Here is a 15,124-nt window from a genome sequence, read left to right on the forward strand (position 1 = left end):
GGTGTGGGGTGGGGGGAAGGCTGCAGGGGGGTCTGGGGGTGGTGCGGGAAGGCCTGGGAGCGGTGGCGGCAGGAGGGAGGGAGCGGGTGCCCGCAGGGAGCTGCCTCGCACCCCGCCGGCCTTTGGGCCTGGAAAACACGTTTCGGTTAAAAACAAACGTGTTTATAAGGTGAAAGACTCCTCTGTGCTGTCGTGAGGCGAATGGCGCGCTCAGGACTGGCTCCTTGGTTGCTGGACGCCTCTTTTGGTTTTTCTGCCGGCTGAAAAAAACAAACCGAAACTTATTTTTCTCAAAAGTGATTTGGTTTTGGGGAGTTAAAAGGACCCGAATGTTGTTCTCTGTGGGGTTGCTGTAGGCATGGAAGTGGCAGTTACGGAGGCAGAAACATGATCCTCGTGGTACTCTAGTGCATAAATATTTTAAATCTTTCTAGGGCATCTTAAAATAATACTTGGGGAATATATTACATTGTTAAAAAAATAAATCAGCCTGTCAAGCCAGCTGAAGTTTCAAGTTAGCTTTCATCTCTACATCTGCTACCTATTTCAAGAGTAGCATGGTCTGTGTCTGCTCAGGCTGCTGAGTTATACCCTGTGTGGGACCTGGAGCAGTTGTGATTAAAGGGCACAGTTAGATTGTCTTTTCTGGTTAAGACATAAATGTTCCCTTTGTTTTACTTAATTGTGCTGTGTAAAATAACAAGGAGCACTGAGGTAGAGCAGCCTTGGGGGTTGGCACAATGGGAAGGGAGAAGCTGTGTCCCCAGTGAGATCAGGCACCCTGAAACACAAACTGATGCACAAGGGGTAATACTATAGCCCAGTTTTCTCAGTCAAGACAGTGAGGAGCATTTCTCACAACTGTCATAACGTTTTTCTGGGTATGTTGTTACCAGTGTAGCTACAGATGTGTCTATCCTGTCCTCTTCATTCCGAACCTTGCAGCAAATACTGGTAGAATGAAAGCAACAGACTCTGGAAGGGATTTCTCACTTGGTGTATTCCTTCTGCTGACTTCTCCCCTGCACCTCCTCCACTTTGTCATCAAATAGCTCATCACCTTAAGCTTAGTGTCTTTACTTTGAGGGAACTTGCAGATCCATCTTTGCTGCACTGTCAACTTCATTGTGTGTCACAAACATCGGTACCATCTTTTTTAAAATGCATATGGGCACACACATACATGTATATACATTTTAGATTAACCCCTTTCTGCTTTCCCGGTGCTGTTTACAGTAGGAGCTCTTTGGAGATTTCTGTCTCATTTCTTTTCCTCCAAGTTTTTCCTTTGAGCCTTCCTTTGCTACTGAGTATTTAAAAAAAACCCCAACAACAAAACCCTTGATGTCTTGACATACCAGAGGCCTGACTAATGTTTCCTTGTTACTGTTTTCATTCTGCCTGAATTCACCTGTAGCTTGTTTACATATTTGAATTGTGAGTTATTTGGGGTAGATAACTTCAGTTTACAATTATACTCAGAAATAAGCCAGAAGAATTCTCCTAGTGCATGTTTAGGAAGTGACAGAGGGCAGAAATAACTTCTAGTAACAGTGTTTATAATTCCCTCCCATATTTAGTGTGTGGTTGAAAAGCCAAGTCCGGCAGCCGAATGATGAACTCTTGGTGTTCTGATAAAGGAACTGCTGGCTGTGTCTGTACTTGGAGCACAGCTTCCCTCTAGCTGGACCTCAGACAGCATTGCCTGTCAGGAGGCCCGTGTCCTGACTGCAAAAACCACGAGCTTCTTGGGAGAAGCTTGCATGCATACCTGTTAGGTTACAGTTTTTTACCATCAGGTGCATTTAAGAGCTTCAACATGTTGAGAATAAAAACGTTCTAGGACAGACATCCGCTTGCTGAGTTGCTCTTGGAAAACACTCAGCTTCCTTGTAGGTGTGCCAGGTGCCTCATGAAGGCTAACCACTGCCCATGCATGCACGTGTGGGCAAGTGCTGTGCTCACTGTGCAAACGGGTCTTGTTTGTGTGCCCTGGATGGGCATGGGCAGGAATTCAGGCACTGTTGTATCACTGCTGTCTTGGAATGAGGCCCTGTAGGCTCTGGGACTCGGGGAGGGAAGTCTGTGTCCCTTTCCCAAAGCTGTGGGTGCTGATGAAGTTGTCTCTAAAGGGAAGGGAAATGTGAGATTTGTTTATGTGGTGAATCAAGCTGTTGCCAAAAGAGAATTAATCTGATTGCAGCTGTTCAAGTATGTGCCCACTCATGTTCTAGTCGGTGTCTAGAAATGATCCCATCAAACACATTATCGTTATGATTAAATTGCATTGAAGTAATCTGAACTGCATGTCAGGCACTTAATTATTTACAGTGCCCTCTTTATTGCTGCTCTCTTACGTAGGTAAAGGACGTAGTTGTGTATTTGCACCTCTCTCACTCTCTCCAGCAACTGTCTCCTGTAAAGCTCCTTGTTTTCATGGAATCTAATGATTACAGCTGTGGCTTGTGCTGTGGTTCATGGAAAACCTCACGCTGTTAAAACCATCCATGCAACTGAGAGAAAGGAAACTGCCTTCTCCCATCCTGGCAGAAGTGCCCAGCTGCACTGTGTGCCAGTGAGGAAAAAAATGATTAGTGTTTAAATTCACCCCTTTTTTTTCATCAGACTAATTTGACCTAGAATTACTCTGGCTGCAGCGGATAGTGAATGCTGTAGAGGAGGCACAGCTGTTCCTGCCATGCTTAAGCAACTCAGCATAAGTTGTGTTGTAGGGTCAGTTGGTGGACCTTGAGGTTGCAGAGCAGTAGAATTCCAGTGGAGCAGTTCCCTTGGAGTCCTGTAAATACTGGCACTAATTAATGTATCAGTCTGGGACTTCTTTCATCCGAATACTAGCAAGAGCACGATGTTGTGGCTCTGTCAGCAGCTGCTGGGCTTGGGTTTACACAATTTCTTCATTTTGTGACATTCAGCCTGTCCTAGTTTGGGTGACTGGTTGGTAAGTCAGGGTTACATTTGCTACTGATGGAGCAGGTGCTGTCCCAGACAGTGTCAGCACCTCCCCAGGCTTATCAGCTCTTAAGAGGGATGTTTAGTGATGGAGCTGTGCAAAATGCTGTTCCAGGCTTGGTTTCTGAGTGTACCAAAGCTAGTGTTGTGTCTCAGCTCTTGAGAGCTGAGTCTGTTTCCCTTGGGAAGGGTGTCAGGCAGGTACTTTTGTAAAGCAGCAGTGAAATTTTGATGGAATAAAATTGTGCATGAGATCACTGAGGTGCTGACTGAAGGTGCTTTCCTGGCTGACCTGAGAGTCTGGCTCCTCTCACTTTGTCACAGCAGCAAACCTCTTTTATCTCACTGATGTCTGTTAAAGCTTAGACTCTTCCGTGTCAGGATCCTGCTAGCCAAAGACCAGCAAGCAGAAGGTTACTGTCTCTTTTCAGCTTCCTCATAAAGAGCTTTCTATTTATTTTTTTTTCTCCTGGAATAGATAGATTCTAGTTTCTGTGCTTTATTGGAACTGTTTTTCTGCAGGCTCCTCTTCCTCTGCCCTTGGTCTGCTGCATCCACGTTTCCTATCTGATTTTTGAGCTGCCTTCTTCTTGGTGTGAAGACAATCATTGAGTCAAAGGAAAGTCTGTGCTGTAAGAGCTCTCTGGAGGTGACCTGGTCCAACCTCCTGCTCAAAGCAGAGATAACACTGGAGTTCGATAAGGTTGCTCAGAACCTTGTCCAGAGGAGTTTTGAAATGATGTGTGTTGTCACACAACTGCACTTTCTGCTTATCAGCTGAATGAAATCCAGCAGGGTTCTCAGGAAGGCTGTCAGGGGCCTGGTTAGCTTTCCTCATGGTGCTTTTTGCCATTAGACCCACTGTCAGAGCTGCTGGAGCTGTCTGGCTCTATTCTATTCACCTCTTGAAGGGCTGGGTGTTGTTTTTGGTGTTGGTATTTACTGATGTAAAGAGAACTTATGTAGCACTATATGTATATGTGTGTCTATATCCCATGGAAGTGCTTGATAAGGTGAGGAGGATGTTTACCTCTGGTTTGCATAATTTGAATTTTCTTGGTACATGGTCTGGCTCATTCTCTGGTTTGCTCCCCACTAACATTGTTAGTTCAGTCCCTTAACAAAGAATAGCTGCATCCAGTATTCTTTTGGCTCACAGATGTTACAAAATCTATTAATAGAAAGTTTGGCTTAGCTACAGTGTGCATAATGAGCTAGGATATAGCTGTGATGCTGCTAGTGGCCTGCAAGAATAATTTGTTCTATGTGTTGAATAGCTCATTGAAAACTACAGAGAAACCCTGCCTGGGCCTGCCTGTCTCAGTCCGAGGTGTTACCACACTGCAGTGTGCTGGCAGCATCTGTGGCAGCCTGTCCCTGCTCCACTGGCACCTTCCAGATGTGCAGTGCATCACCCCTGGCCTGCACCAAGTGCTCGTTGCTAATGTGGTGCTGTGAAGTGTCCCTGAAACCACGTGCCTTTGTTGCAGTCACAAAAGAAATTTGGGGTTATGTTAAATGTCACTAAGAAAACGTCTGCACAGATAAACAGAGTAATTCAGTTAGCTGGAATAATTTTGTGGCCTTAGGCTGCAGAAATAAAATGCAGCAGAATGCTGGTACCAGCATTAATTCAGAAAAACAACTCAATGTTATAGAGCACATTTAACAACAGAAGCACAAAATGTGTCAGGTGCACAGCCAGGAAAGCAGGGTCTTGTTTGCAGTGTCTGCTAATAATCTCAGAAGCTTTCTTTGGAAAAAAGGCATTAGGCAACCAAAAGGCTTTTTTGTTGTGAAGTTACTGTTACAGTGTTGTACAAATTATCAAGTATTAGTAAAAATTTTGTACTATATTCCTGAGAAATTACTAAAACGGACTCTTAAAGTATTAATCAGTATCATTCAAGCAGCTTTTAACCTAGATATGTCATTCTTTGTAAAACACCAGACTTTTCAGACCATGATAAGTATGGAAGTTTGGCTTATGTCTTTCTTGAAGATACAGTTGTATGTTTTTTACTGCAGTAAGTTTCAAGACAAAATAGACTCCCTTGGTGGATGAAGTGTGTCTCAGATATATTTCAAGAAGTGTAATCCAAATGCTTACCTACAAAAATGTAACTGCTGTAGTGTATTGTAGAGTGTTCCTTGGTCAGTCCCTGTAACTGAAGTTTGTTAACACAGTGTCTGAATTGGGTGTGCAAACACTTGAAGGAGTGATAATAGATTCTATTACTTTCAATCTAATGTGTTTCTATTTCTGTTGTTTGTTTTAGGAAACACTCCGTTACACCTTGCTGTGATGTTGGGACATAAAGGTAGGTAAAACCCATCAATTTTGTTATCCCTTAAATTATCCTGAAGATTTAGGGCCAAGAGGCAAAAAAGATTATTTTTTTTTCAGTTTTCCTGAGAAGGATCTTGTGTTTCAAGTGAGCTCAAAGCTGAGGTTTTCTGAAAAGAAGATGCAGCTTTAGAGGAGAAAAGCTGGAGAAGAAATGAGAGCTGTTCTTTAGGCCTAAACCAAGGAGCTAGGTAGTATAGTGAGTGGGGTGGGAAGGAGCTGGAGCAATTGGACTCCTTATGAGCCTAGAAGAAGAAGAGTGGGTGGACCCAGCCCCTTTCTTTCTGCAGTTAGAGGGGAATTGGGAAACGTGGAGAGTCACAGGAGGCTGGGAAACAACTGGGAGCAGGCGAGGCAAGCACGTGCATGCCTGCCTCCCTGCTGCTGTCCAGGCAGCTGGAGCTGGGGGTCTGCTCAGTGTGTGCAGGCAGGGGACTTAATTCAGGCAGATCCCTGTTTCAATGTGCAATTAATTCATGGTACAGCAGGGACATTATTTTCAATGTGCCTGACAATGCCCTTTCTCTTAGTCAACACTTCCCTGGTTATTGGTGTCACTGCCTGCTGCTGCTCTGCTCACTAGAGCTGTTGTACAACCCTGTTTAGCTTTTTCCCAGTGAAGTGCATCAGAATAACATCCTCTGGAATAAAATGTCTGAGTGGAAATGTCATCCCTCACCTGCTTTTTGCATACTCCTTCACTCACTTGATTCCAGTTCCTGACTTGCTGCCTGGCCGTTCCCTCAGCCTGTCCATCCACCATGGCTCTCATCTCTCTAGTTATCCTTTGGGTATCTTTACAGCAGAATTCCAAGGCACATGATTTACTTTTCTACTTCAGATAGAAAGTGTAGAAGTAGATGTGTTTCACGACTGGGAAGAGATCTGAAGTCTGATTGTTCAGTCTCTGACAGTGCAGTTCTTTCTCACTGCTGAAGCCAGGCTGGCTCGGTGTCATTCAGCTGTGTGAGCCCTGTGCCTGATGTGTGACTCTGCTCCATGGAAGAGCTGCTGTGGCCCAAAACACCTGGCAGATTGGGAGAGGGGAATGCAGGAAATGCAGGAAGTTGTCTTATGATGTTTTGGTAATACTTATGAAGTGATCAAAGATAATTGGATGTTAGAGTGGGAAGTAATTTTGAAGGAGGAAGGGAGAGAGGTGGCTGGAATCTGCCAATATTGGGGTAGTGTGGGATAATTTTTAAATACTTTTTTTAAAAGAAGAAAATTTAAAAAGGTCTGCAAAACCTTTTTGAGACAGCAGTGAGGCAGGTATGTTCTACATGTGCCTGCCTGCTGGAAGTCAAATAGGAGTTGTTTTCAACTTGTGAAAAATGGTGCTTTATGACAAGTGCTGTTTTCCAGTGAGTCCTAGCCTAGAGGCTTAAGAACAGCAGAAGGAATCAGAGGCAGAAGCCTTTCTGTAATTTCTCAGCCTTAAATGAGGCATTTTTCGCCTTCCGTATAGCTACAACAGTATCATACTGCATTAATAAAGGCATTTTTCACCTTCCATATAGCTACAACAGTATCATACTGCATTAATAAGTACAAGCAATTTGGATCAAAGGTGCTTCTTCTGATAGCACCGATAGAAGAGAGTTCATCAACTTCAATTCAGGTGGTTGAATATTTATTCTAAATCTCCCTTAATCTTTCAGCTGTAGGATAAAAAGCAATCTATTCAGTGCTGACATGTTCCCTGAATGAGTTCCCTTCCTGCATAGGCCAGTGAGCAAAGGCATTTCTTCCCTTTACTCCTTTTCTTGTTGGCCACATGCTTTAGATGTCAGTGAGCAGTTCACCTCTTGGCTTCTTTCCATACAGTCAGTCATCCTGTGTGTGAAGTCCCAGATCCTGGAGGGTGTGTATGGTGAGCCTCTGCCTGGCTCACCTAGAGCAGGGCTCTGTGCACAACACCCAGCACCAGCCCTGGTTTCACTGTTTCTCTTCTGACTCCTGTGTAGTTGTTGGCCCTGTTGATCTGTCTGGTTGGTACCAAAGGCATCTTTTCTGTCTCTCAGGAGATGCACACAGGCTGTGCAGCTGCAGACAGCAGCCCTGTAGCCAGGCTTTTCTGAAGTGCAGGGTGAATTTACATCCTGTTTGTTTAACTGGAAATGTGATCTGGCTGGGAAATGCAAGCTTGGGTGCCTGCTCACTGCAGTGTTGGTGCCGTGTTGGGCACTGTATTTAAGCAACCATAAAAATACTTCTCTATGTTTGCTGACAAAGTAGTCAGGGCTTTTGTTTGTTAACCACCAAAGACTATATTCACCAGTGAAGTATCTCTTCCTTTCCAAACACTGTCCTTGTCAGTGACTCATGGTTGTTGCATCTGGCATGACTTGTACAGTTTCCTGTAACACCTGTAGTAGGAGAATAATCTAGGAAGTTCCTCTATCTGCCATGCCTGCCCATCCTATTTGTAATTCTTCAGGCCACAGCTCTGGCTTGGTGCTGCTCTATCATTTGCAGGTAGGTCAGGTTGATTTTAATGAGACGTGGTGGGGAAACTTCTTGGTGAGAAACAGGAGAACTGTTTCAAACCAGGACAGCTTATTCCAAACAGGAAAGCCCTGAAAGCTTTCTTCTCTCCTGTGTTTTAAGCACTATTCATCATTCCACCATCACCTTTTACCCCAGACAGAGAAGGCAATGCCAGTTGAGCTGTGACTCTCGAGGCAGCTGGGTGGCTTTGCTGAGGTGTTAGCACTGCTGTGTGGGCACAGTGTGCCTGCTGGGTGGCAGGGAAGATACCACTGCCTGCAGGTGCTGGTGAAGAACCACATATCACATGGAGCTCTCTGTTGGTGGAGCACAGCCCCAGGAGTGCTCTATTATCCTCCAGGTATCCTTGTTGTCAGTCCCACTGTTCCTATTCCTGGCTGTACAGCTGGTTGTTAACGTGTTCTGGGGCTTCTCCAGGTCAGTGTGCTCCTTTGCCCACTTCAGATGCCAGGTTGCCACACAATGTTGCAGCACGTAGGGGTGTGTTAGTGCCACAACTCCCTCTGCCCCCCTGCACGCAGGGCTCTCACAAATTGCCCTCAAGTCCATATTTCTGTGCATGTTTCTAGCAAATCAGTTCATCGTTGACCTTTGGGCAGAGGGGGCTGAAAGGGGGGGAAAACATGCACAACTTTCCTGTGTGCAAGACCACAGAGTGTGTCTTATGTGCGTTAAGCAGAGACCTGGTGCAGTGTTTTAAAAATATTTGTTAAATAGTCGTGTGTGCACATATGCACACACAGCTTTATAAGAAGCAGAAGGGACATCTCTTCAGAGGTTGTGTTGATCACCAGTTGTTTTTAGTGCTAGTATCCAGCTTTGAGTTCTTGACATAAATGTGTGTTGTTTTTTTTAAGTTTGAGTCAGAATCTAGGTATGTATTGTGAGAAACTGTTTAATGTATTCAGTATCTACAATTGCTTTATTATTGTTTCCTTTACAGTGAATCATATTGTTACATCCTTGATGTTTACTGCAAATAATTATTCCTGTTTTGTTCCAGAATGTGCCCACTTGCTTTTAGCCCATAATGCTCCCGTAAAGGTGAAAAATGCTCAGGGATGGAGCCCTCTTGCAGAAGCCATCAGCTATGGAGACAGGCAAATGAGTAAGAACCTCTGCTTCCCAATTAATCAGAAATTGAGGCTTCATTCAGTAAAGGAAAACGAAGGTTTTCACCTAGGGGTTTTTAAATGCTCCTATTTTAGTTCTCTGAAGAGTTTATCTTAATCAGCTGAACTTTTTATGTCTAAATGTGATATGACAAGCTCTACATGTGTCCATTTCCTTGATAAGAAAGAAATGGCATCAGGGTACATAATGTTAAGGTTTTGCCTGAAGTGGCTGTAAAAGCTATGAACTAGGATTATGTATTTCAGATTAGAGTTAGAAGGTCAGAATGGATTTTAGCTGTATGGGATCATCTCCCTAGAACTGCCTCCACTCCTAGTGTAGTTTGCAATACACTAACAACATTCTGCATGTCAATATTAAAGAATTTTCTCAGTGGGAGCAGCTGTTCTGCCATCTACAGGCTCATGTTCAGTAATATACACATGTACCCACATGTTTACTAACAAACATGTAGAAGGCCTCTTGACAGGACTGTGTGCTTTGCATTGCAAACAATCATTGAGGCTTTTCTTGTTGTCATCAAGGCAGGCTTGAAGTCAGTTTCCCCAAAGTCTGATGAAATGTTACATTTGGATTGTTTGGGTTTTTTTGTAAGATGTCAAATAGTGACACTAACACGTAGTTACCAAACAAACAGACTAGATGTACCTCACAGTCCATTTCTGTTCAGTTACAGCACTCCTAAGGAAGCTGAAACAGCAGTCCAGGGAAAGTGTTGAAGAAAAGCGACCTCGATTATTAAAAGCCCTGAAAGAGGTAAGTTCAAGGCAGTTGTGGTGACAAAACCAGCTGATGATGGAAAGCAGTGGGTTATGTTCTTAGGATGGATGCTCTAGCAAGCTGTTTTTTACTTGCTTTTACAAATGTCTCTTGCTCTTAATAGCAATCCTGGCTTACAGTGTTCATTTTGAGGGGTCACAGAATTAAGTGGGTTTTCAAGATATTTTCTTCTCAACTCCTAGAAATTCAAATAGCAAGGTTAATGTAAGGCAGAGCTGCTAGCTGTCTTTGCAGTCTAAAACTTAAAACTAGTATCTTTAATCTGTGTTTATTTCTCTAGATTTTTAAGACTTCAGTTCTTTTGTCTCTGTGAATAATTTCCTTTTTTTTTAGTCACCAATCATGAATGCTTTTCTTGCTTAGTAATGAAAGAGATTTTTGGTTTCATTCTCACTCTACATGCATCAGCCAGTTCTTCTTTAGCACAGTGAACATTCCTGAGTTCAGGGAAGCCAAGAAGAAAAGCCCAGCTTCCCCTGTTTCAGACTGCAGCTAGTGTGCTAAAACTGTGCTTATAAAACACCGGTGTTTATTTCCCTCTAGGTGGAGTGAGCATCTCCTGCCTAGTCAAATGGTAAAATGTGAATGGGTTTGTAGAAAACCAACTGTTTATCTTAATTAAACCAAAGATCTGAAAAGTTGAGCTGATGTCTGTCAGTGATACACTCCATGAGTACACTCTGCCCAATGTTCCTGCCTTTGTCATTGATCCAAGAGAAAACCCAACATGCTGCCTGTCTAGGAGTGAAAAGCTTTCAGGATCTGTGTCAGAGCAAACAGAAGGCAAATCCACAAGGAGAAGGCAGATCCACAAGCAGAAGGCAGACCCACCCTCACTAAAACAGCTCTGTGAATCCTTACTCCTGGTGCAACTGCTGACCTAGAGTTGAGTCGTCGTCTTCTTGTGTGGAGTGGAAGCATGTGGCTGCCTCAGTGTCTTACCAGCATTTGCTAATTTCAGTCAAGTCACCTCTCATTCTGCTTTTGCTTTGCGTACAGGCTAAAGGAGTTGCCTGGCATGTTTTTATGGAGGTAGAGGAATTTTTATAGGATGACTTAAGCATATTCCGGAAGGCAAATTGTAATTTGTGTGTGTGAATACTCCTGGCTGGAACCTGACTCATTGATTTAAGCCACAATATATAATTCCATGGGGTTGGATGAGATCAATCAAAGCAAGCAAAGAGCTCCATGCATCTTATTTTAAGCACACATTGTAATAAATATTTTACAATCCACATCTTAATTGCTGTGTGAATTGTTATTTTAGAAAATTCATTAAAAATGAGTAGTTCAAATGAGTTGCATAAGTTTATTGTTATTGATTCTACTCTAGTTAAAGCTTCAGAAGCATTTGAGTATAAATTCAAACACTAACATTAGAGAAAGTTTTCTTGGCAAAACACAACTTCTGCCTGTCTTTCAGCAAATTTGACAGTTGTTATTGAGACTAAAGCTTGTTCATGTCTTTTCATCACAGCTAGGTGACTTCTATCTAGAGCTTCACTGGGATTTTCAAAGTTGGGGTAAGCAATTGTATGCAATATAATCACTGTTTTTCTCTCAAACTTAAGTTCCCCCCTGGTTTGCATGTTGGAAAGTTCACAATCCAGTTCTCAAGATTTCAGTTTTAAAGAAAGGACAGGCAGTTTTTTGTTGAATTATTCTTGCTTATTCATTTTTGGAGCTGAATTCAGTTCTATAATCCAGTGACACAGTATGGGGGGTAAGCTGTTGTTTACTTTAAGATGTTGATGATTAGAAGAGTGAAATATTAACTTGTCTGTAGAGCAGTGGTTTGGACAGTTTACTGGAGTGACTGGACTTGGGGCATTGATTTCCTGGATTTCAGCCTATACTCTGGATGGAGACAGGCAGTGAAGTGCAACTGTAGGTTTTTCAGACCCCAGCTTCACCTCTGTGTTTCATTTGTGGGACTGTGTAACGTTATCTCAAGTTTCCACCTCCTCTTATCTGCAGAAGGAAAATCTAAAAAAAGTAGCAAAAATGTATTAACAACAAACAATGTGTGTGAATAAGGTCAAAATCTGGGAAGTGATACCTTATGTTACTGGTTGAAATTAAACAGTTATTTTATATAGTTTCAAACAGGCATAGTCTAACTATTTGCTGCACTGTGTCCCTCTTCCAGTGTTCATAGGAGGAATAAGCAGCCAGGCTGCCATCAAATGTTCAGCAGATATGGGACAAGCACCTCATTTTTCTAGGTGCCTGCTGTGTGCTGCACATTTCATGAGTGACTTCTTCATTGAAGAGTCAGCATTAAAGGGAGAGCAGAGCTAGGCATGGAGTAAGGACAGTGCTTGGTGAGGAGCCTACAGCCTGACCTGACCAGTGTGCTGGGGCAGGCAAAGTGTTGCCAGAGGTGAAGCCAACTTCTAGGGGTCTTCTTCTCCAGGAGCCTCACTCTGCCTCTCTTTGCATTATTTAATTTTTTCTATATTTTCTCTTTCTGGAAGGGAGAAAGATGCTCTGGGCAGTGCTTCTGTCTCAATATTGGTCCCCGAGGCTAATTGAATTTTACAGGTGGTCTTAGTTCTTTGAAGTTCATTCCAAGAAAGTGTTGAAGTGTCATTGTGTGGAACTGGTTTTGCTGCTGTAAAGTAAACTGTCCTTTTTAGAATAAGGGCAGCTCCAGTCTCCCCTGTCCATCTGGTAACACTATACTCACTCTCAGTTCCACAGGAGGTTTCATGTTTGCTTGATGTTTTAAGCTTACTGCCTTGGATATTTTTTTTCTGCTTGAGGTTGTTCTGCTTTAATTGTAGCTGGGCTTTCAGTTGGTGAAATGTATAAGTAAAGTATCAAATATTAGAATTAACATTTCAAACAACTAGAAGAAGAGTTACTCAAATTTATAAATAAATGTGACTGGCGACATTTTAAATTACGTCCTGATGTGGAAAGCAGTCTGCAGAATTACAGATCAGTTTTGCAGTTACTGAATGGAAATAAACCCTGGTATTAGTCAGTTGTATTTGTGGTGAGATGGTGGAAAATGGGCATGCTGTGTTTGTGCTGAAGGCAGCAAGAGTCAGGCTGGTGTGTAGTTCTAAGAGAAGTACTTTGCAGAGGAGCCTCAGTGTCGTAACTGCATCCTTTCTCCCTACCTGTAGTGCCTTTACTCTCCCGAATTCTGCCTTCTGATGCATGTAAAATACACAAACAAGGTATCAATATCAGGTGAGTGCTGATACCCTCTTTCTTATCTGAGTCATAAACACCTGCATGTTAATGAAGGCAATTTCAAATAAATGAGCTGTCAGTCTTGTGCAGAAATGCTACTGGTTGGATCTATGTAGTAAAGGAATGATCTAGTTTCTCTTTTTAAAATGCTTAATGTGACAGCTTGACAAAGCCAGTGGAGTGTCTGCAGGAGTCTCCAGGCTCAGCTCCTTAACTAGCTCAGTTTGAGGGCTTGGGTTCAAATGTCTTTTCTGTCCTTTACTTTAGATTCCAAAGTTTAAAATGAACAAAAAGTCAAGCATATGATTCAGAAGATTCCATCTGTAGAAAATTTTGTTCTATTAAAGCTCTTACCTTAGGTGTGTGAACTGACTTAGGTCAAATTTGAGTGTGAGACCATTTTTTCCCTTCTCATTTCTGCCTGCTCTATTTGTATAAGGCTGGAGGTATGAGACTGGCAGAGTGGAGATAGCTGCAGATTCCTTCTTGAAATAAGGCCATTATGTGATGATGATTAAGCAGTCACCCCTTAGAGCTGAACTGGTCATTAAATGCAGGTTTTTTAGCCATCTTTGTTAAAAAGTGAATATTCTATTGATAATGGATATGAATTGCTGGAGAGATCTTTGTCCTTGGCACCAGCTTCTAGTTATTCAGGTCAGAGGAAGCATTTCTTTTGTGTTGGTGAGGGGAAGAATTACAAATAGCAGCTGAAATAAGTCAAATTAAAAAAAAAAATCAGTCTGTTTCTTAGTCCTCTTCATAATTTGGGTCATGTCCTAATACTGTTAGGGCTGTGTCTTGTAGAATGGGATGCTGATCCCATGGATGGTGGTGTTAGTGTGCAGCACAGGCTCTGTCAGCTCCTCATGCTGGCACTTCTGAAATGCAGCTTTCTGGAGAAGGCTTCACCTTTATCTATGAAGTTACTGTCAGAAGAGTTTGAAATGTTTTTATAATAGTAGAGATGTTAGACATGCTAGAGTGTGAAACTTGTTAATAGCTTATTTTTAAATTTCTGCATCCAGGCTTCACTTACGAACTATTCCATAACGTCTTGGGCTTTAGTGTGTTTGGTTTGATTAAAAAAAAATGCTTCTGCTTGCACACTGGCCTTCCTAGTGTATCTGAGTGTGTGTGGGTAACTTCTTCTAACCTGTTGGTGCATTTCCACAGGCTGGACACAACTCTCATAGACTTTACCGATATGAAGTGCCAACGAGGGGATTTAAGCTTCATTTTTAATGGTGATGCTGCTCCCTCCGAATCTTTTGTAGTTTTAGACAATGAACAAAAAGTTTACCAGCGAATACATCACGAGGTAAAGATCTCTCTGAATGCATGGTGCGAAATACCTCAGGCTTTTCCTTCACATCAGAAGTCTGACTTCTTTTATTAAGCAAAAATGTGCCTCTCACAAAGAGACAAACAAGCTCCAGAGAAATGCAAACCAATGATATTTTTTGTTCAGTTGTTACAGCTTAATCTGTACAGGTGACATAACATTTTGTTATGAAAACCAGGGCTTTTGAATACAGGCTTCTAAAGGAGGGAAAAGCTAGAAGGGGAATCTTTTGGAAAAAGCTTTTCTTCCTCTGAATAGGCAAATATGCTTTCAATTATGATGCATGCTGCTTTTAATATTTCCAGTGTGCTGCATCCATGTGTCCCCACGGGGGGTTTCAGACCTGCTTGTCACTGCTGTGTGTCCCTGTGGCCCTGACAATGTGGGGGTGGGACTCGTTGGGCCCCTTGTGTTCAATCAAGTTGGTGATGATGGCTTTAGCCACCAGTCACTTCAGCATATGGATCTTTGCCCGTGGAAAGGGTGTGGGTAAACCCCAGGTGGATGCTTTATTTGCATTAAATATTGAAGATTAAGCTATTTGTTAACCATTTGGCCAGAGCTTCTATAAAACAGTTTGAAAATTCAGGAAATGCTAGCTCTGGGAAGAGTTCCAAAGGAAAAGCTTTATTGCTTTTTATTTTTTGAAAAAAAACAACAATATATATTTAGAGAAAGTCATCAATATTATTAATGGGAATTTTTCTTCTAGGAATCTGAGGTGGAAACAGAGGAAGAGGTTGACATTTTGATGAGCAGTGATATCTACTCAGCAACATTATCAACCAAGTCAATCACCTTCACACGTGCCCAGACAGGATGGCTCTTCC

The 15,124-nt window shown here is 42.5% G+C and overlaps 1 protein-coding gene across 1 annotated transcript in view; it reads left to right on the forward strand.

Moving 5' to 3' along the window:
• The first annotated feature begins 3,058 nt into the window (after nucleotides 1-3,058).
• ANKRD13C (ankyrin repeat domain 13C) overlaps nucleotides 3,059-15,124 on the forward strand; it is a 17,877-nt gene continuing 5,811 nt past the window's right edge. The window contains exons 1-10 of the mRNA XM_009994586.1: nucleotides 3,059-3,100; nucleotides 3,572-3,673; nucleotides 4,973-4,997; nucleotides 5,250-5,291; nucleotides 8,832-8,936; nucleotides 9,633-9,718; nucleotides 11,223-11,268; nucleotides 12,880-12,946; nucleotides 14,126-14,270; nucleotides 15,007-15,119. Of these exons, the coding sequence (XP_009992888.1) occupies nucleotides 3,059-3,100; nucleotides 3,572-3,673; nucleotides 4,973-4,997; nucleotides 5,250-5,291; nucleotides 8,832-8,936; nucleotides 9,633-9,718; nucleotides 11,223-11,268; nucleotides 12,880-12,946; nucleotides 14,126-14,270; nucleotides 15,007-15,119 (773 nt within the window). The remainder of the gene's footprint in view (nucleotides 3,101-3,571; nucleotides 3,674-4,972; nucleotides 4,998-5,249; nucleotides 5,292-8,831; nucleotides 8,937-9,632; nucleotides 9,719-11,222; nucleotides 11,269-12,879; nucleotides 12,947-14,125; nucleotides 14,271-15,006; nucleotides 15,120-15,124) is intronic.

Source organism: Chaetura pelagica, unplaced genomic scaffold, assembly GCF_000747805.2.
Source record: "Chaetura pelagica isolate M959 unplaced genomic scaffold, ChaPel_1.0 scaffold243, whole genome shotgun sequence".
NCBI classification, from domain to species: Eukaryota; Metazoa; Chordata; class Aves; order Apodiformes; family Apodidae; genus Chaetura; species Chaetura pelagica.